At 39.9% G+C, this 22,513-nt stretch overlaps 1 protein-coding gene across 2 annotated transcripts in view; it reads right to left on the bottom strand.

Moving 5' to 3' along the window:
* Window positions 1–4,534: 4,534 nt before the first annotated feature.
* The window catches only part of LOC145411455 (sodium- and chloride-dependent glycine transporter 1-like), a 77,312-nt gene continuing 59,333 nt past the window's right edge, over window positions 4,535–22,513 (bottom strand). For both annotated transcript variants that reach the window (XM_080281500.1, XM_080281499.1), the window contains exons 2-12: window positions 20,782–20,972; window positions 19,974–20,108; window positions 17,820–17,963; window positions 15,706–15,913; window positions 13,608–13,801; window positions 12,478–12,661; window positions 11,461–11,698; window positions 10,868–11,096; window positions 9,169–9,281; window positions 8,231–8,536; window positions 4,535–4,738 (exon numbers count right to left, since the gene is read on the bottom strand). In XM_080281500.1, the coding sequence (XP_080137626.1) occupies window positions 4,682–4,738; window positions 8,231–8,536; window positions 9,169–9,281; window positions 10,868–11,096; window positions 11,461–11,698; window positions 12,478–12,661; window positions 13,608–13,801; window positions 15,706–15,913; window positions 17,820–17,963; window positions 19,974–20,108; window positions 20,782–20,959 (1,986 nt within the window). In that variant the 5' untranslated portion in view covers window positions 20,960–20,972 and the 3' untranslated portion in view covers window positions 4,535–4,681. The remainder of the gene's footprint in view (window positions 4,739–8,230; window positions 8,537–9,168; window positions 9,282–10,867; window positions 11,097–11,460; window positions 11,699–12,477; window positions 12,662–13,607; window positions 13,802–15,705; window positions 15,914–17,819; window positions 17,964–19,973; window positions 20,109–20,781; window positions 20,973–22,513) is intronic.

Raw genomic sequence — 22,513 nt, forward strand, 5'->3', positions numbered from 1 at the left:
ATTAAAAAAAAAAAAAAAAAAAAGCACCTATAGACTTTTACCTCAGGGGTGGTGTGGAAAAAAAGTCGAAAACAAGAGAAAAAATTAAGACAATACTATTAGTAGTAGTTAATATATAATATGAGAGAGAGAGAGAGAGAGAGAGAACACGTGTGTGGCGACGATGTGGCAACAGAGCTAACAGAGTGAGGTCCCAGAGCGCCCGACCCAAACTGCCTTGATAAAATAGAACGACTTTGTAGCAAAGGTAGTCCTAAAATTCCTGCGTTGTCCTAAACTATTACCAAATCCGCCCCGTCGTTTACGAGTTTCATGAAAAACAGCCCACACTGGAAAATATTCACTCCTCGTCCATGAGTAAGCCAAACAGAATATACATAGGGCATCAGAAACGATATTTACAGGTGCATCGTCTCGTAACTCCAGAAACATCTACGGCCTGCTATAACGTACAGATATCCCATTACCTTCCATGAAGCAAATGTTAATCCTTTTCTTCAGCCACTGACAAATTGAAATGGTGTACACTCGTGTTTTCTTCGATCGTCCCGACTCCCGAGGTCGCCGCGATGATGAATCTTATTGGCCTTCATGACAGTGAGTCAGTGATGAGTGGCAGCCGGCTTTGTTTCAAGGTGTACCAACCAAAGTAGCTATTTGACTATATATATATATATATAATATATATATATATATATATATATATATATACAGTACTGTATATATATATATATATATATATATATATATAAATATATATATATATATACACAGTACTGTATATATATATATAAATCGTTTCTGAGCAGAGCCAAGGCGATGATGTTGGTTCTATTCAAACACAAACATATCTGGCATTGTGGAATTTACAATCATTTATTATTTCATTATGCTGGAAGGAAATCAACATATACATGCAAAAACCACTCTAAATCCGCTCATATATCAAATTTCCCTTACTCTAGAGAAAGTCTACAAAACTAGGGTGTCTCAAAAAGGTTTGGCTGCAAACTTTTTCTTAATGAATTTTTGTTATTATATTGTAAAATTTATCACTGCTTGCAGAAATAATGATTCTTTGTGCTGCCATCTTCATTTTCTGACTTGTTAGGGTTAAGGCTGTGAATATACTGTATCATCAGATAAGTAGCCTACCGGTACTGTACTTTTGTTGTCACATAGCACAAACTCTCAGTTATACGTCGTCACAGTAACCGGTCTTATACAATAACTGGTGCTTTTTGTTTGGTCTATTAGAGCAATATCTGACACCAAAACGAGAAGCAACTGGCAGTCCTATGCAATATCTGTAGATGGGTTTAGGATTTGAGTGGGAGGAACTCAAGGCTCAAAAATGCATCCCTAGATATACCCCAGTTTAAATCTGCAATTGATTAAGTAAAATTCCATCGTTAGGTGGGGTATCATATATCGGGGTAAGTTTAACATGTAAAGGATAGGGATGCATTTTTGAGCCTTGGATTTTCCCCCCAACCTAGTCCTAAACCCACCCAGATGAGTACAAAAACAACTTTAAAGCCAATCTAAATGGCCTAACAGCTGTAAAAGAAGCTAATCTAACCCTAACACCTGTAAATAACTCACTAAAACCAATAAATAAAAGCTGAAAATCATCAAATATAAGTCTGGAAAAAAATCAATTCTAGTAAGCTGTACCCCAACATGACAATGCTCACCCCACCTATGGCTAAAACACATTAATCTAAGTCTAAAAACAGTTCATAAATCAACCTAAGCACACTATTTTAGTCTAAAATATGATCAAAATCATTAAAAAAAAAAAAAAATCATTAAACTGGGGTTTGGCCCTTGTTAGGTGGGGTATGGTGGAATTTCTACCCCCATCATTAAGCTGGGGTATCGCATCAATAGGCATTGTTTATTGAGGTATATGTGTGCTTTACATGTTCAGTCTACCCTGAGATACAATACCCTGCCTAACAATAGGTTTTTACTTAACCAATTGCACTCTTAACCTGGGGTATACCTGTACTGTCTATCTATCTATCTATGGCCTGATGCCTTAATCCCGCAAAGGGTGGCTGCAGACAAAACGCCTCCAAGTCGCTCTGTCACCCACCATTTGACTGCCCTCCCCCATCTCACTCCCTCCTCCCTCAAATACCGCTCAACTCCATCCCTCCACCTCATCCTTAGTCTTCCCATCCCTCTCCCTCCCTCCACTTCACCTACTGTATGTACACCCTCTTAATCAGTCTTTCATTCGCCATTCTCTCCACATGTCCAAACCACCTCAGTGTATTTCTCCTAATGTTCTTGATCACATCCACGTCCACCCCACAACGTTCTCTTACTTCATTCGTCAACCTGTCCCTCCATGTCACTCCACATGCTCCTCTAAGGTAACTCATTTCCTCTGCTCTCACTCTTGATTTGTTCCCCTCTAGCAAGGTCCATGCCTTACTTCCATACGTCATGGTGGGGATCACAGTACAGTAATATCATTCAGTGACTTCTTAACTTCCATACTCACCTCCCTATTTCTCATCACTGCTTTCCGTGAACCAACAACCTTCCTTCCCTGAGGTACCCTTTCAAACATTTCATCCCCAAAACTTCCATCACTCACTCATCACACTACCCAAGTACTTGAATACACTTACCCTCTCCATATGGATACCTGTACTGTATCTGAAAAAGAAAAGGGGGGGGGGGAAGAGAATCTGCAGTAAAATATTCTTTTATATAAAATATTTATTCATGTTTCAGTACCTGCTTAAACATTTCTTTCAATTTAAAATACAGTACTGTATAACAATCCACACACCTGATGATCATCATTCATTCTACTGTACAAAAAGTAATATAACTTACTGTCCAGGATGGTATGTTCTGAACAGATAGATTTTTAAATAAACTGACATTATACCTTATCACTAGGTAAAAATATTATATATCCCATTGGAGCCCAGTGTCCGGAATATTGGACAGAACTGGGATTTTTCAAGTCTTTATAAAGTAGGGAACCCCTGGGTAGGGACCTATGAGCTTTGCGACCATGAGCCGATAGGCAGAGGGCGGTACGCTTAGTACCCATCAGCGCCATGCCTCGCCCAGCACCCCTGGGATCCAATGGGATATATATACAGTATATATATATATATATATATATATATATATATATATATATATAGGTATAGATAGATAGAGAGAAAGACAAGAAAATATGTATTAAATACAATTTGTATAAAAGCCTACTGCTATTGGTGTCTGTGTGGCCTGTCCTCTCCTCCATCCTTCTTTCCTTCCATCTTCTTCTATCGTTCTTTCCTTCATTCTTTCCTCGTCCTTCTGCCTATGGGTGACTTTACACTCCCTCTTCTGTCTTTCATTCCTTCATTCTTTCCTCTTCCTTTTGCCTGTGGGTGACTCTACACTGGGTGACAAGCCAAATGGTTTCCTGTACGCCAGGAAACCGTTTACAATGCTGGGTGGTAACCATATAACCAAATTTTGGCGACTGGTGGTTTAGTGGGTAATTATTGTGCTCCAATCGGATTGAGCCAGTGAAGGTTTATATCCATGGGGTGGTTGGGGTTTATTGCTTACGTAATGCCACTCAGGGATGAGTGAGGTTGATCACTCTCATCTTAAATGTCAGGACCAACTGCCTAGCCCCAGGCTCCTATGCTCCTCACGGGGCAACGTAGGATTGGATGATGGATGGATGGATGGATGGTGTAGGTGTGGCACGTTTATGAAGTAAGGTGGTGTGTTTGTGGATGGTTATGAAAGCTAAAACTACAGCTTACAGTTATTGCTCCATTTAGTTATTAATTAATAATTGTGTATGAATATGTGATGAAAAATTTAACGTGTTTTACAGTGTAACATGTGAAATTACACCTAACTGCTATAAGCTGATGGGGATGTCTTTTATTATATAGGCTATACAAAAGTACTTATAGTTCAAGCAGTAAAGATCAACTTCTGCCCTGTTAAAAGGTATTGAATTATGAGGCATGTAGCTTTGGATTAGCTACAGTTAAAATATGAATTATATACAAACCTAAAATACAATGAAAGTCTATTAATATTAAAGCCTACAAGTCTATTAAGATTTGAGTCTACCACAAGGTTAAAATATATATACTGTATATATTCTTCAATGCTAGTCTCTCTCTCTCTCTCTCTCTCTCTCTCTCTCTCTCTCTCTCTCTCTCACACACACACACACACACACACACACACACACTTATTTACTATGCAGACATCACAACCTTCTCACTTAATACAGTACAAGCCATCACAGAGACCGCTGCAATATGAAACGGTAAAATACAAAATCATACAGATTTGGTCCATTTGATTTACATGCATTATTAGGTAGATCCATAGTACTTATAATAATGGCTAACCTCATTCATTCATTCATTCATGCCATAGCCTTTTAATATCTTGAAGGTAACCCTGAAAACCTCATTTTCTATATATATATATATATATATATATATATAATTTTATAAAAGAGCATCAATTTTGTACCACTAACTAAAAGTTCTTGATGTTTGATTACCCATGCTTTCATTTCTGGCTGTAAAGTATATTGAATAAGAAATGGAAGACACTGTGTCTGTTAATAAAGGTATTGTACTTCCATCCCATAAGTGTGGTGGGTGGATGCGTACCCTAAAGTCCACTACATGTGATTGGCAGTGTATGGGGGTGGCTGCTCCTTAGGCAAGTCAGGGTAAACCTGAAGAAAAGAGAATACATTAGAATTTTATTATCATACACTATTTATCTTCAATTCTATGCTCACAGTTTTATATAATTAAATTGCTTAGTTTGTCCAACTCTATGTAGTTAACTGTAGATCATGGAATTAGATATCCTTATGATTGATTGGTTTACTTTGGTATATTTAGAGAGCAATGCCTCCCAGCATACATGTTTATAAATTCTTGATTATTTATCTATCCACTTAAATAGACAAATATAGATAAATAGATAGATTGACAGGACAGGTACAGATAGATAGAAAAAATACAGATGCTTATTACGTTATTATTATATATATTACTCTCTCATAACACAGCTGTAGGACACTACACTCCACAAGCAACATCACTTAACACACCTGACAGCATCAACTCTGGGAGACCTGCACAATATGTGCTTCTTCTGACAAAAGAAACTGGTAAAAACCTTTAATGCGATCTCCTAATGCAAACTGATCACCAACATCTGCAAAACAAACACGAAGAACACCACCAAATGTTGATGTCAAGTACTTATCTGGTTGACTAACACATGTTACATTCAGGGGCAAGTCACCAGAAACAAAACTTCCCAAACAGACCTCCACAGGATTCGCCAACAATTTTCGACCTAAACATGGATGATATTCCCACATCTCAAATTCCCACAAACATGTCTACATTCATGGAAAACTCATCACTCAAATTGCCATTCACTCTCGCCTGGGTGCAGACACCCACATACATAACCATAACCATTATAACCAGCTAATCCTAAATCCCAAGCTTTCTCATTGCCCACTACACTTCCTCCCTAGGGACTCTGTCAAAGGCTTTCTCCAAAGCAACAAAAAGTGCTGTACAGCTCCCTTTTCTTTTCTTTATATTCTTCCTGAAGCCCTTAGACAGTGAATATGGCATTAGTGGTCCCTTTGCCTGGCATAAACCCAATTTGCATCTTATCAAAATTCACTCTTTCCCTTATCATACATTACCTTCTAGGATGCTTCATTAGCTTCATTATCTGGTCCAAGAGTTTTAAGCCTGTATACTGTAATTTTCACTTTCCAGGGCATCACCCCTCCCCTTACGCACATTTACAATCATACGCTTCAGTCAGCCATCTGGGGCAATACACTTATATATAATCGAATATATCAAATTAGTAATTCTAAACCCACTCCTTCATCTCCTGAGGCTTTCAATATTTCAGCAGTCAATCCAAACACACCCACCACCTTCCCCAGCCACATCCTGCCTATTGTCCTGCTCACTGTAGCAGCATCAATCAAAGGCCAAGGGGCCAAACACTGGATCTGCTGACTCCAAATCTTACTTGTTCCAGTCAAACTCCTCATTCAGCAGCCAGTTTTAATGCACTCTTCAGGGATCTTTAATGTCCTAACTGTCTATCACTACCTCTCCTACAACATTCTTCACAAACTGCCCACCTATGATATCCTTGTTTTCCCTCTTTGTCTGATCTGCCACCTTAAATGCTAAATCCTTCCTTTCAGCACCAATTAGGTTTACCATTAAAAGTCTCCAAGACATTCCACCTCCAAACATTCCTCCACTAGAAATTAAAAACACACACACCCATTTCATGCACAAGACAATACAACAATTACAGTATCAAAAGACTGTATTACACACCACCCTCCCAACATCCACCCGTCAGAGGTATCCTTAACTCCTTCCGTGCTGTGTCTGTATATATACAGACTAAACAATAGTGTCAAAATTGCCAAGTCCATATGTATACAGACTAACTCACAGTATCCTACATTGCTGAGTCCATATATATATGGACACGGCTTTTCTCACATTTGTGTGAAACTGTGTGTCTGCCCTTAGTGTATGACAGAAAATGGGATGAACGACACTCCTCCTTCCCTCCCGTGTTTTCAGCCAATATTTGTATAATATAAAAAAATGTGAATGTGAAAATACATAAATTTAGCACGGAACCACAACTTCCCATCATCATAAATTCAACTATGGCCAAGTTACATATACCAGGTTGCATTTCCATACTACAAATACTCCATGCAGCCACCTAATCTACACCAAAATGGACTATCTATCCACATCAGCTGCTGACGGTATCTGAAATTAGCCATCTGACACAAATCTGAGTAATGCCATGTCGCCAAAGACGTTGTGCTTACTCCTGACTTCCAGTCAATGTTGGAGGACTTCCATGTGATGATATAACTGTTGGTGATTCGTAAATAGTGTATATAATGATGGTAATATAAGTACAGGTATATGTAAGTACAGTACATAGAAGTAAATCCCGAAATTAGGTAACGTAAGGAAAATAACAAAAAATGTGTGATTTACCATTACTAATGTTTACAGTGCCTTATGCTAGTGTTTATAGTGCCTTATACCAACTTAATATAAAAAAAAAAAGAATGTGAAAGTACAAAAAATAAGCACAGTATCCCAACTTTCCATCATCATAGTTTCAATTGTGGCTACATTAAGTAAACCAAGTTGTTTTATTACTACAAGTTCTACATGCATCCACCCACTCCACACCAAATTGGACTATCTATCCACATCAGCTGCTGGCAGTATCTAAAAATAGCCATCTGATGCAAATCTGTGCATGCTCAACCAAGACACCTGTTATCAGGCAGAAAACAGTCAAGGTGAATACTTTTGCTATCACTAGGCTTATTCTGACCAATTTTCAGATCTGTTCATGGAAAAAAAAAAGAAAGCTGAAAATGGCCGGCATTCTAGGTAGCTTTGCCGCCCAGACCCTAGGCAATCTAGGCACAAAAGCCGACAACGGCTCTGGCACTGAATGGGTTAAACAGAGCTGACAGATTTCACCTAGCTGGGAACAGATCATGACATCAGTCAGTTATCCACAGTTACCAGCTTAGATCTGGGTTGGAGGGAATCACAGATGAAACATGCCCTTCTTATAGGCCCTCACAACATTATCAAAATTATGGAGCATTTCACTACACATGCCACATTAAAACAGACACAACACCAATGGTACAGGGAAACTGTGGTACAACTCCAAAGCTCAGCTGCTTACCTGTGGTCAACAGTTTCGCTGGGTCAGGCATGACTTGAGCAACGGTAACAACAAACATCCCTCAACTACTTCCCTATTCCCCCAAAAATGGATGGTGGATTCCAGAAGGACAACTTAAGCCTTCAGTCCACTTGGTTCATATTTCAAATGAACCTAAAGCTACCACAACAATTCAGCATGAGACACTGCCCAAGTCAAGAGATCTCTGACTGAGAATCCTTACCACAGTAGGGAGGCAGAGGAGCCCATGCTACTGAAATGAATGCACACCACAAATCATGTGGTATTTAACAACTTATGTGATCTTGAAATCTTTTCTAACTGCCAAGGATATGACTGATACATATAAGAGAGCATTCAAAATAAAAAGATTGCAAGTTTAGGCCAAGTTAAAGTAGAAAGAGTATAGGTGACTAAATTAACTGACCTTGGCACTTGGCTCTTGGAAGCCCTCATTGTCATAGGTGTAACGGAAGACTCCAACAGGTTCACCCTTGTTACCAGCACTTTCCTGTTCGCGCATCTTCCGTACATGATGAGGGCAGAAGTCTGGTGAGGCTTGCAGCAAGTCCTTCCCAGTCTTTCCCTTAACGATAGCAAAGATGGCACCCAGGGGTATGAAGATAATGGAGGAGACACACAGGAACCAGCCCAGAGTCTGGATGTTGCTGGGGTACACGTAATCATCAAAGTAGGCAGGAGTGTAATAATAGAAGGACATGATGAGGATGATCTGCAGGAGAAGAGATCACTCTGGTCAGGTCATTGTTGATTCCCAACCTTGCTTTTTAAAACCAAATCTTAAATCCTAAAAATACTTTGATTACAACTCAGTGAAATTTCAACTGTTAAGGACTATTATTCACTACAGTACTGTACTCCTCTTGCTTAAGCAATGCTGACTAAATGTTGAAGCCTAATAATTTCTTAATGTATGAAAAGCTTAGTAAATCTGTAGTTTACACTGCTCATTAAAAATATATTTTACAAGTAAGATGCTGTTGAGAAGATTAGGAGAAATACACTGAGGTGGTTTGGACATGAGGAGAGAATGGAGAGGTGTAGGTGTGAGAGGGGTTGTGTGGTGAGGTAGGATGAGTGCAGTGTGGTGATGGTGGCAATGATGACAGGGCAGTGCGAGGGACAGGGTACAGTATTAGTGGAAGATGACGCCACAGACTGTGTGGTGTGATGTGGATGGGTTCAGAGTGGAATGAAATGGTAGGGAGGCTGTGGTGTCATATGGCATAGGTAGGGCAGTGGTGTAATATGGAAGTGGGTATGGTATGGTGTGGTGTGGTGTGGATGATGTGGGGTATCATATGGTATATACTCTATGAGATGGAAGGAAAGGGTGAGACTCACCAGGAGAGCCACTGGGGTGATGACAAGCCAGGTGGCTGCCCAGTACCCGTAGAGAGGAGCTGGGATGTAGATCTGCATCTCCTCACGGATATTGCGCATGAAGTTCCCGAAACCTGGGTTGAGAAGACAGGTAAGGGGGGGGTGAGAAGAACTGGGAGGGAGAGGGGGGAAAGTAGCAGGGAGGGAAGAAGGGGAGGAGTAAGGAGAAATTCTGTTGTTGTTGTTGTTGTTGTTGTTGATCAACCCCTGCCTGTATGGCCAAGCAGACTCATCAACCACAGGCAAGCAACCACCCTTGCAGGGCTGTTCTGTGCAGTTAACCCATGTTCCCTTGCAGCTGACAGCATCTTGCTATGGCAAGGTATGAGGAAAAGTGTGAATTCCTAGGAGGGTGGATATGTGTCTTTCCACCCAGTTAACAGTTACCATAGTAGGCTTTATTTTACTCCGTGATCTTGTTATATGGTTGCAACCCAGCGCTGTAAATGGTTTCTTAGGTTAAAGGAAGCCATTAGGCTTGGCACTCAGTGTAGAGCCACCTTAAGTGGAAAGAACAGTAAGAAAAAGTGACACTTAGGAAAGGGAGAAGTAGCCAGACACAGAAATAGAATGATAAAGATGAAAGAAGTAGGCAGTGTTACATCATGTGGGTGGATGATGGTTGACACCACCTACCACTAGCAAAGAGGCGTGAAAGAGGCATACGGAGGAGGGGATGGGGTTGAGTGTGGAGGACATCCTTAATCTGGTGTATGGATTATTATTTTTTTTTATTTAATTTGTTTTTCCTTCCTCTGTTCATTTTCTGTGGAAAAAAAAGAATACAGGCCAATTTCAGGTACAGTACAGTACACTGATAAAAACTTTACCTAGCCAATGCTAAATACAGCAAGCCCTCATTTTTTGATGAGGATGTGTTTGAACAAATCCATCACATAATTATTTATCCCATATACAATTATAACATGGGTTTAATGGAGATACATTTTTGGCTCATAGTCACCCACCCAACACAGCCTAAAAACAAGTTTACAAGTTGCCTGAGTGGGTAGTTTTTTTTCACTTTACTGCACTTAACCCCCCTTGCTGAATAACCCCCAAATATGTAAAAATATGTTTCTAATGCACATAAACTATTACAGTACTTGTTTCACTTTATTGGACTTCACTTGCTACTTGAACAACAGTACACTACTGTTCCATCACTGACATTAACACACCCGATAGTGACAGAGTTCAAAGCCCAGTTACAAATAAGTAACTGTAAGCTCCCGTGTCAGTGATCACATAAACAAAATTAGCAAATTGTAGATCGACCAGTAAGACTTTAGATGGGATCATAATAATTTTAAGTGAAAATGTGAATGTATATTGAACAGTCCTAACTTTTAAGTCATCGTATAGAGAAGGTCTGCTGTATTATTAGTCAGCCATTGGAACCTATCTATAAAATATTTCCAAATGGATATGCCAATAGGCATAACTATCTGGCTTTTGAAAGCAACTGTATGATTCTGAGAGAGATTGCAGTACTGTATACTAAAGCAGTGCCATTTCTTTTTATTCTTTAAACCTTGGAAAATGGCATATCTATTTTATTCTAGCTAATGACAGACTATTTTATTACACTCCCAAGGTCCAACAATGAAAAAATAATCCCAAGCAATAGATGATAAGCAGAATTTGAGTAGTGACTCACCGTACATGTATTGGAGGAGGACAATTTCTGAGATAGCAAGGATGATAACTGATATACCAGCAGAATACCAATTAAAGAGCTCAAACATGTAGATGCCACCCTCCAGACACATGGTGAGTCCACACAAGAACAGAACCAGGCACATAAGGCCCACTACCAGGGGTTTACGGGATCGCAAGGATTCAAACTGGTCGAAGAGTGCTGTTGTGAGAGTCTCCACCATGGTGAACTGTTGGGGAAGAGGAAGAGAATAATGTGTGATACCAAACAAGTATTGGTAACAGTTAGTCTCATATACAGTACAGTAAACTCTTTGCTGGTTAAGGTAATGTAGTTCAGGACATTAATGAGTGATGACACAAAATACAGGAAAACTAATGGAAATACAAAATTATTTTATAAATACTGTAATTATTTACTGTCATAAGCCCAAATACAAAACAGAATTAAACCGTGTACATAGACCTAAACATCAAGATACACATTTCACAGACTTACTTAAAAGTCATGCCAGGACACAGGCTAGCTGATGAAGTCAAACTATAAACTGAAGGCATTATTTCATCCGACATTATTAACAAATCAATACTGACCTGGGAGTCAAGTCCAAGCGTGATCAACATGGCAAAGAAGAGAATGGCCCAGACAGGAGGCACAGGCATGCGGGTTACAGCGGCAGGGTAGACGATAAAGGCCAGACCTGATCCAGATGATACTACATCGCTCACCTCCACACCCAGTTCTGTGGCCAGGAACCCTAGGATACTGAAGATCACAAACCCAGCAAACACTGATGTCGAGCAGTTGGAAAAGGCGATCACTATGGCATCTCTGCAATAACAAAATCTATATTACCTCTGTTTCCCTTCCCCCAAAGAATTGTTCAAGTGGAAGAAACCATGCCCACATACTGAAACTGTGTTTACTGTGTATGGGTTATAGCCTGACTTGGCCCCTAATCATGTACACAGTTACGTCCTAGTTAGGCTGAAACTGATGTCTCTCCACAATAAATAAAATGAAAAAGTATGAGTAATTTTTCCTACCAGTTATATCATCATAATTCAAATCCTGCTTCTTGCTACAAAATGGAGTATGTACCTAAGAATTTAATCATATTTAAAATATATAAGTAATCCCTTCAGTCCAAAGGTATAATTTTCACTTTGCTTTAGGATGTTTTACTCAGCCAGAGATCCTCCTTATAGAGAAAGGGTTAAAGAAAGCTTCATTAAACTCTTTCAGGTCAAAGTCTCTCCTAATCTTGATAAAATTGTCTCAAGATAGCATGACTATAATGAAAAAGACAGTATATTGAAGGCATTAACAGTCTGAGTGAAGTAGAGGTACTACAGTATTTATAAACAGAACTGCTTCATAACCTGTTTTACTGAGTTTTAAAAGTTAAGCATTTGTCTTGCAACCTTAAAGCCATTTCTAATTAAAGTGTTTATAAACAGAACTATAATGCTTCCTAATCTTTCCAAAATACATGTATAAGTATGTCTTGCAAGTTTAAATGACTTCTAATTAATCCATAACTACAGAGCTAACAATGCATTCAGTAAAAGCTGCTACTTAGATTCAAAAGACTAAGTGTGGCAGCTAACCTCATGCAGTTGTTTTTAAATTTGTTGTATGAAGCAAGGGTGATGAGACCACCAAATGATGAGCCCAGTGAGTAGAAGATCTGTGTGGCAGCATCATTCCACACCTCCACCTCTGTCAACCTCGTCACATTGGGCTTCAGGAAATAGAACTCCACTCCCTTGTAGGCTCCCTCGAGGGTCACACCTGGGGACAACAGTTATCCATTTAATCATCTTATTTGGATGACTGTTTTAAATATTCAAAGGAATAGCTTAATACACTGTGTTATAATTTAAATGAGCTATTTGAGAGGAGCTGGTGGAGATACATGGACAAACAAACTGACAAATGAGGAAGTGAAGGAGCATTGTGGTGTGGATGTGGATGTGATAGAAAATGTTAGGAAAAATACACTGAGGTGGTTTGGCCTTGTGGAGAGGATGCAGAGCGAGAGACTAATAAGAAGAGTGTAGTGAGTGAGGTGGGGGCCAAGATGAGATGGGAGTGGAGAGGTATTTGAAAGAAGGGGTGTGAGTCAGGAGGAGGGCAGTGAAATGACGGATGATAGAGCAACTTGGAGGGGATTTGCTTGTGGCCACTCCTTGTTAAATTCAGGCGTCTGACAACAGATAGACAGATGGATAATTTAATGAACTATATTTTAAGTCACTGTATATTTTTTCAACTGTAAGTGCCTACTACAAGTAATTATTTCATGCTCTGGAACATCATGTCTGCATTATCTTAATAATTTCTTCATCTGCAAAATAAAACAGCACTGACAAGCCAACTCTGCTACCTCTAACAAGTATTTACTTTTTTTTTTCACTTATTCACCTCTGGGCACAGACTAGGAAGTCCATTCCCTAAGGTCCAGTAATCCTTCACTGCACAACGAACAGCACTAAACACCTTCACTATGTGGGAATTGCTGTAATTCCATTCCTTTCATACTACATGCGTGCTAGAGCCATCTTATTCAAAACTAGTGTGATGGTACTGGTGGTGGTGAATTAGTTACAAAGAGTGTTTTAGCAAAATTCCAAAATTCAAACTACTGGTATTCCATACCCAAGCTGGTAGATTCCTGCCTTTTTGATGACCATTCCACAGCTCTATTGTCTGACTACTACCACTAACAATTAGTTACCTCTGATGAACAGGATGAAGAGTACAGCATAGGGGAAGAGGGCAGTGAAGTAGACCACCTTGCCAGAGCTCTTGACACCCTTAACCATGCAGCCAAACACGATGATCCAAGCCAGTGCCAAACACCCCACCAGCTCCCACCGCATCCCACCCATGTCCTCCCACGTCTTGCCAGTCACGCCCAGCATACGGTTCCTGGAAGACAGGGGAGTTACTTCATAGATTAGCCTTTTGAGAACAAAATAGTCATCTAGAGGTGAAAACATCATAAAACAGCCATTACCTTGGTCATCATGCCTAGCATCCTGTTCCTGAAAAATTTAATTGTTTAACAATTTGTGTACTGGAAGTATTTTTAATTAAAAAAAATAAAATCATACAATGCAACAGTAGCAAGATTAGAGTAAAAATAATAATCATATCTCTTTTCCTGCATGGCATTTGATTCCTACCATGGGAAAGGGGAAGGAGGATTTAAAAGTTTACCACTAAGTAGGAAAGATTCTTCGTATGGTGAAAAATATCAGTCTGGCAGTTACTGGAGTATATAAAGATAACAAAAGAAGCGAGCAGCTACTACAGTACAAAAGACCTTCCTAAATCTTAAAACAGGAAGCGTTATTCTGGCAAAGCAGACTACAGTAATAACTGTCATAATGAAGGTGTTACTGGAAGTATTTCCTTAACCCTTTAGTATGATATCTTTCCTAGGCTGGAATAAACAATCTGACCATTAAGAATAAAAGTGCAGTATTCATTGTAGTCTATGGGTTACTGGAGGTGCTTTATAGTAACCTCCTAAGTATCAAATCCTGCCTAAACAAACATGAGTTACAATAAAATCATCTGGCAATATCAAAGGAGTCATAATGTAACAGCCATCTTGGTGAAGGGGTTAATGGGGGGAATGAGTACATTTACATCCATTTACAGCTTAACCCATGGATTGTGCAGATAAATACAGCAGATTTGTTTGGCACAACCTGAGCTTTGACTCATTCCAAAGATTTAAAAATTATTGTCAGAGAATATGTATAATTAATCAACCTTCTACAGAAACCCACCTGAATTCACCCTTTGTGGATGAAATGTTTTATTCAAACTGCACCCAGCCTTGGAAATAATATATGTAGTATACACATTAAATTTTCACAAATATAAATATGGTAGTTACATTGAACCAGTGCTTAAGTCAATATCTTGTCACCCCTTATGAAATGCAGAGGCCCAAGCTTTGGCTACTGTAGTCCTGATGTAAACAGTGGAGAAAAGGATGAAACTGACTGAACCTGAAGAGAGGAGGCATGGTAACTGAGAAGGTGGACAGATATGATAAATGTGCATGAAAGTAAGGTATGGGGAGAGATAGGACTAGAGAACTGACAGTCGATCGAGCTGGTTGAAAGAATTTAGTTTGAAAGAGTATGACAATACTGTAGTTTGGCACCCCTGTCCTTGCGTGGTGAAATGACAGTTGTTGGATAGACTCTGGCAGATACTGTATCTGCAGGTGGCATGAAGTGCAAATGTGTGAATGTGAGTCTGGACATGAGGTAGTCAAGATTCTGAGGGCTTGAATGGCAAGTAAATGACTGTTAACCATTCAGTTTCTCATCTTCCTCTCCTCTCTCATTGGACCTGATCTCACCCCATCCAATGGGGGGAAAAGTAGTATGGATGATGATGATGATGATGATGATGATGATGATGATGATGATAATGACAATGACGATGATGATGACGATGATGACTACAATAATGACATGATGATGATGATGACTTACACTTCTGGTGGACTTAAATGATCTCAACCTCTATATGCCTCTTATGGATTCAGACCAATGCACACAGGACATGCCTTAACCACTTCCAGTTTTTTCCTAGGACCCTAAACATCATAGCCTTCAATTCTAAAGCTTCACAGTCACTTTTAGCAGTAATGATGATGAGTACACAAAACATTAACATTAGCATTATTATAATGGTTACCATGGAAACATTGGTGAGTTCCATACCTCTCCAAAGAACCTTACTATATTGGAAATTCTTTTTTGTTAATGCAAACAAATCAACTTTGGAAGCAGTCCTATGACACTCACCTAAAATAATCCTCACTGGCAGAGATCTTGGACAAGGCATTGTTGGCATCAACGATGTTGTTGATGTCGAGGGGGTCCTGACAATGAGTTTCATTGTAGGTGGTGAAGTTGGCTAAGTCACAGTACTTTGCTACGGTGACACAGGTACGATTATACAAGTACATAGACTGATTCCGGCAGTTGGCAGCCTCATCTTCAGTGAAGCAAGCTGAGAAAGACAAGAGTCAATCAAGTAAGGGTGGGTAGACAACGGATAATGAAGAGGGGAGCAGGTTGGAATGGGTAGGAGCGATACAAAACAGGGAGGACTGGGATAATAAATGGAGAGGACAGGGGTATGAAACAGCATGAAGGATGCATCCTGGACAATATGAAATTGGGAATGGTGGTAAATATGAAACTGAGTGGAAGGGGTACAAAATGGGTAGGGCATGAAATGGGGAGAATATGACAATAAAGAGGTACAAAATGAATTGGGTATCAAATGGAGAATAGTGTAAAATAATGAGAAAGTGCAGTATTGATATGAAGTGGAAATTATATGATATGAAAAATAACAAAATAATATTCCTGTACATGCAGTCTGACAACCTTCTGTTGGAAAATGCAGACGTTAATAATGATCTCCAACAAAGTTGGACAAAGGTTATGTATTCACCTGTCTGTCTGTCTGTGTACCTAATATCTCAAAAGTTATCAAGTTTCAATTAAATGCTGTGGATTGGTTGGCACTAAGTTAAGGTAGCTCTGATTAGATTTTGAGGTAGATCTGGATACAGGAATAAATAGATTTTACAGGCACTGGCAGAGGTATATGCCCTCCAAGACTGTGTAACAGGCAGACTAAGAACACAGAATTAATGAAGTACTGTATGTGAAACTGTCAATGTATTCATTTGTAAGAAAGAGAAATTACAATGGTAAATAATAAAATTTACTGCCACTGTTGGAGGTATGCACTCTCTGAGTGCTCTCTAGTTATCGATATGTATAGGCCTAGGATAAAATACTCCAAATGCAACACACACTACAAAAATTTATTTTATTGGTGTTATACTGTTAATAATGATGATGGTTGTCATTACCACAGTTATATTCATCAACAAATTCATCATGACCACCACAGTGATCATAATAACCATTATGGTTCTTGCTGTTGTTGTTATCACATTCAGATGAGCCTGGGACAACAACAACTAGATCAAATTACTTGGAGCACTGCACAGTGCCTGAATTTTGACCTTGGCCTTAGATAGCACCAAAATCTAATACAGTACCTTCTTTCTATCCCTTCACACAGTGACAATATACTATAATGTACATGCCAGTTTTTCCCTCAGTTGGACTAAGTATTCACAAGACACTTTGTTAACACAGATATACTGTATTGAAACTGACTATCACAGCAGTTATGTCTTTTGCATTACTAACGATCATCATCACATCATCAAATATGTCAATTTCCTGCAAGTATTAAATGGGTTAACAGGTAACTGCTTCTGCTTGTGGATACTGTTATTTAATTCTGACTGATGGTCATATCCAGTTTATGAAGGACCTCCAATAGTGATGGGATTAATAAAGGCTATATCTGACCCCTCCAGCTCAAGAAGTTTCTCTTATGTTACATAAAACTAGGGTGACTGGAATTATACACTAGAGAGACATCATAGAGAAAGGGTTAACCCTTTTGTAGTTGCATATTCTTAATTACTGTATTTTATTTCAGCTCATGTCTGATAATTTTACTCAGCTGTATGTCAGCCATGGGAGCAGAAATGTAACTCATTCAGTATGATGACAAATTTTGGTTGTTTATTCCTGCTTCTCTAGATGATAATCAACTGAAGAAAGGCCTTTTCAACCGAAGGAGAAATTAAAGGCTCTCCTAGGCTGAATAACACTGCCTGAGAGTTACAAGGAGAAATGTAAGAACTGTCACCAGATACAAGAAGCTGCTACTGGTACCATTAACCCTGAAGGCTGACACAACTGAAATACTCTATTTCAGGTAATATGAGATTATTTTAGAGAGTTGAGGGCAAGTCCTAGGAATGTAAAAATGTATAAAATTATGCACGTTTCTTTCAAAGCAAGTATACTGTGGTACTTACTGACAGAGTTGAAGTCATTGTTGCAGTGACCCCAAGGCAGCTCACTGGTGAAGGAGGCAAAGGTGTAGAAGAGAGTCCACGCGAGGATCATGTTGTAATAGATGGCAACCAACATAGACACTACGATCATGCCCCAACCCAAACCTGCAACACATAATTTATATACTGTATTTATACTGTACTTGTAACTGCTACACAATACCACACCTCAAGTATGGATTGAATTTATATAAGCCTGCATTACCATTGGCAATGTGGGCATCCTCTCTTTGGATCAAGTATATTGTGCTTGCATGTGATGCAAGGGGGCCTGCAGTTGAGTCTCTGCCAGTACAGTGATTAATTCGGTAAGTTTCATAATTCCTTTATGCTGGTGGCAGTGGTGGGATGTGAGGAAAAGCTTTGTTCGTATACAGTTCGGATACAAAGGATTTCTGGTCTGAGTTGGCTGCATCCTTGCCATTGCACATCCTAGGTGGTGGCCTCCAATGTTCTAATGCTATGCTGCCATATGCATGTGTGTTCTTATGTTTGACTCATCAAATTAATCACAGGGGGAAGAAAAGAGTAGTGTAATGGGGTTTACAGAAGCCTGTGATGCCCGAGGCAATGTGGGGATCTTCTCTTTGGCTTGCGTATGACGTGCATGCATGTGGAGTGCAGAGGCCTGTGTTTGAGTGATTCACATGACAAGTTTTGTAAGGCCTTTACACTCAGCCCAGTACACCATGCTACACAACATCACACCTCAGTATGTTACACTTCCATATCCATTATAGCACCACAACACTACACCACTTCACCACATACCATACCACTCCATTACACCACTTAACCCCCTGAGCTAGTTGTAGGTGGTGGCATTCTTCATCCACTTGCAATGTACTGCTGCATACGTCTTTCATCTTATTCTTTTTCTGTCTGCCCTTCTTACATCCTTTTTCTCATTTCTTCCATTTTAGGTGGCTTCACACTGAGTGACATGTCTAATGGTTTCCTGTAACCTAGGAAAATTATTTACAGTGCTAGGTGGTAACCATATAACCAGATCACGGGGTGAAGTGGAGCCTACAGTACTATGGTGTCCCTGTCACATGGATGAAGAGATGCAAATGCTGCATCCACCCAGGAACCAAACTTTTGCACTTTTCCCTGCACCTCACTGTGGCATGATGCTGTCAACTGCAAAGGAACATTAGTTCACCGCATGGGACAGCCCTGCACAGGTGGTTGCTTGCCTGTGGTTGCTGGGTCTGCTCAGCTAGACAGACTAAGGGTTGATCACTGACAACATCAATAACTCCCTGGGCCAGAGGATGTTTCTGCAATCTATTATTGCTGCCACCAGACGAATGTGCTGCTTCAGAATGATTTCACTACAAAAGAGCTTTCCATAGTTGAACAAAAATTGCCTGGAAGTAGGAAGAATAATAGGGTAATCAATACGTCATCAGAGTCAACGGGTTAAGCCACACGCCACACCACTATTTCAGCAGACACCACAAACACTCAAGACCTGCAGTACAGCTTACTACAGTAGTTACTTCATTGCACCCCATATACGACCAAGCCCCAATCCATATAATATGCAGCACACGAGTTACTTCACGTCACCAGGCCACACCATACTACACTACACCATACCATATCACTATCATGCTCCACTCCAGCCCTTCAGTACACCACACAAATACTTCATTAGCCGATAACTGGTATTCCCCACAACATTCCTCTTCACAGCAGTCTTTTTGCCACACTATCATAAATACCACATGTACACCTCATCCCAAACCTGCACATCACAGCTGCTACACCACATCATGTCCCTTCCTATACACTTGCAATACACCATACAGTTCATCATCAAAGTACACCATTCATCACCGTACCACAGTTTACCATACTACACACTTCACTGTATCACACACTTCACGATGGTAGTACTCTCAACATATCAACCCTCATCAAACCAAACCTCATCATACCAGTTCTCACCATACATTTCATATTAAATCCTATGATAAAAAGATCTGCATTACATCTCTAAATGTAAATGAGTACAAATTCTCTCTCTCTCTCTCTCTCTCTCTCTCTCTCTATATATATATATATATATATATATACATATATATATATATATCTTTCAACACCCACCTGAGAAGAGTGGAGCCAGCTTAGGAAAGAGGATGTTTGGGCCAAGGCTGACGTACTGACCGAGGGCGAGCTCCATAAAGAAGAGTGGCAGACCCGCACACAGCAACATGATAACGTATGGAATTAGAAATGCAGCTGCAAGAGAGAGAAGGGATAATTAGACAACGATTAGCACGATCAGAAATAAGTATCAAGGAAAGGGTAAATGATCATTACACTATAAGACCATTACATAATGCTTTAATGAACAGCTGTGTGTGTGTTCTTACTAATTGTATCTTTACAGGAATGAGTCAAGCTCGTACTGTCCCATGTATTAAACCACTTTTATCATACACATCCTTAAATTTTATGTATAGTTTTCGCACACACTATTTCAATCGAAAGTGCAATCCACTGATCAATTGCCCTATTTTGGAAAATTAATTTCCTTAAGTCTTTATTGGCTCTTTTCATGTAGTTTTGCAGTGTTCCCTTGCTGATGCTTCCCCACAGGTTATATATTCAATTAAGTGTGTGTGTGTGTGTGTGTGTGTGTGTGTGTGTGTGTGTGTGTGTGTGTGTGTGTGTGTGTGTGTGTGTGTGTGTGCGCGTGCGTGCGTGCGTGCGTACACACACACACACACACACACACACACACACACACACACACACACACACACACACACACACACACACACACACACACACACACACACACACACACACACACACAGTGCTCCCATCTATGTAATGTTCCGTGGTGTGTTTAGGTATAGCAAGGTATGTTTGAGTCAGGGAAGATGTGATGTGAAGGTTGTTGACTCACCACCACCATTCTTGTAGCAGAGGTATGGGAAGCGCCACACGTTGCCGAAGCCCACAGCGTAGCCCAGACATGAGAGGAAGAACTCGCACTGGTTGCCCCATGTCCCCCTCTCCTCCTCACCATCCTCCAGCGCCTCAGTGGACGGCGTCGTCACATCACGACTCTCTTCCTTGCCCATCTTACCCTCGGACCTGGAATTATGTACAAGAAATTGTAATTCTTTTCTCCCATCGTAAGAGGCAAGGTTGGTGTTCAATGCAATTTGATATTAAATACTTGAACTTGTTGACTATTGTCAGTGAAGGAGCATTGTGGTGTGGTTGTGGACGTGATAGGAAACGTTAGGAGAAACACACTGAGGTGGTTTGGCCATGTGGAGAGGATGGAGAGCGAGAGACTGACGAGGAGTGTGTATGTGAGCGAGGTGGAGGGGAGGAGAGGGAGGGGGACGCCAAAGATGAGATAGAGGGATGGAGTGGAGCGGTATATGAGAGAGGGGAGTGTGAGCTGGGAGCAAGGCAGTGAAATGGCGGGGACTGTGACATGGAGAAGATTTGTTAGTGGCCACCCCTTACGGGATTAAGGCGTCTGGCAATATATAGACAGACTTGTCTTCCTGGCACAATGCTGAAGTCTTAACACACTCGGGACTGCATGAATCAGTCCCCGCTGAATAAGAAATAGTTTGGCATTAGCTAAAAATAATTTTTTTTTTTTTTTGTCCCGACCATATAAGGGCTATCGATGACAATACTGTTAATAATGAAGACTTACGACAATGTTAGTTAATTAAAAAAAAAAGTGTTACCTGTAGCAAAATGCTGGAATTTTCCTGGTCATGATTAATAACGTAATAAAAGTCGCTGTGAATCTCTCTCTCTCTCTCTCTCTCTCTCTCTCTCAATGAATATTTATGGCAAACCAATGAAGCATTTATTTTTTTCCGTCGCACAAGACAAGGTTGATGAGTAATGAGACTATAGCCGCAAGAATTATAACAATATGAGTCGTCGCCATTTGTCTTTTATTCGATGCAATGGTGGTGACATTAACGAGTTTTAAAATATTAACATGGGAATATACGTGATCACCTTGAATACCCAGAAATTCTGAAGAATTACTCCTTTGATGTGAATATATGGTAATTAATTATTTTCCAATAATTCCCATTAATCCTCCATACTCATCTGTGACTTTAAGTGGCACAGGGCTAAAAGAAGAAAATGAAACTATACGAACAACTTTTCAGCCTGCCCGAGGACGCCATTTTTTGTTTTTCTTGCTATCAACATACGATTTCATTCAGTTTAGGTAAGATTTCTAGCAGTGAAGGAGTTACGACTATAGCTCTTACAGCTCAAAAAAAAAGAAAAAAAAAATCTCCAGCTGAATACATTCATCTGATAATAGAATAAACTAAAAAAAATATGCCATCGTGTTGAAGTGATTTGTAAAATATACAGAATGCATGTCCTCTCTGCCAACTGACACGAACAGTGACGTCAGCGGGACAGTAGTCACAACAAGACCTCAATTCCATGGAGGCAAACAGGATGACGCGCCCAAGGACATGGGCGGGGGACACCACAAACCAATTATATACATCACTGCTTTGACCATTTCAGCTTAACACTGTCACATCTTACTCTTAAATGCTGAACTATGACAAGAGATAATCATTAAAATAAGGTGCTAGCAACGACGAACTGTTCTGGAAATGATCTATCTATTG

The sequence above is a fragment of the Coenobita brevimanus genome, chromosome 89 (assembly GCF_032717465.1).
Source record: "Coenobita brevimanus isolate Jiangsu-jjx chromosome 89, ASM3271746v2, whole genome shotgun sequence".
NCBI lineage: Eukaryota > Metazoa > Arthropoda > Malacostraca > Decapoda > Coenobitidae > Coenobita > Coenobita brevimanus.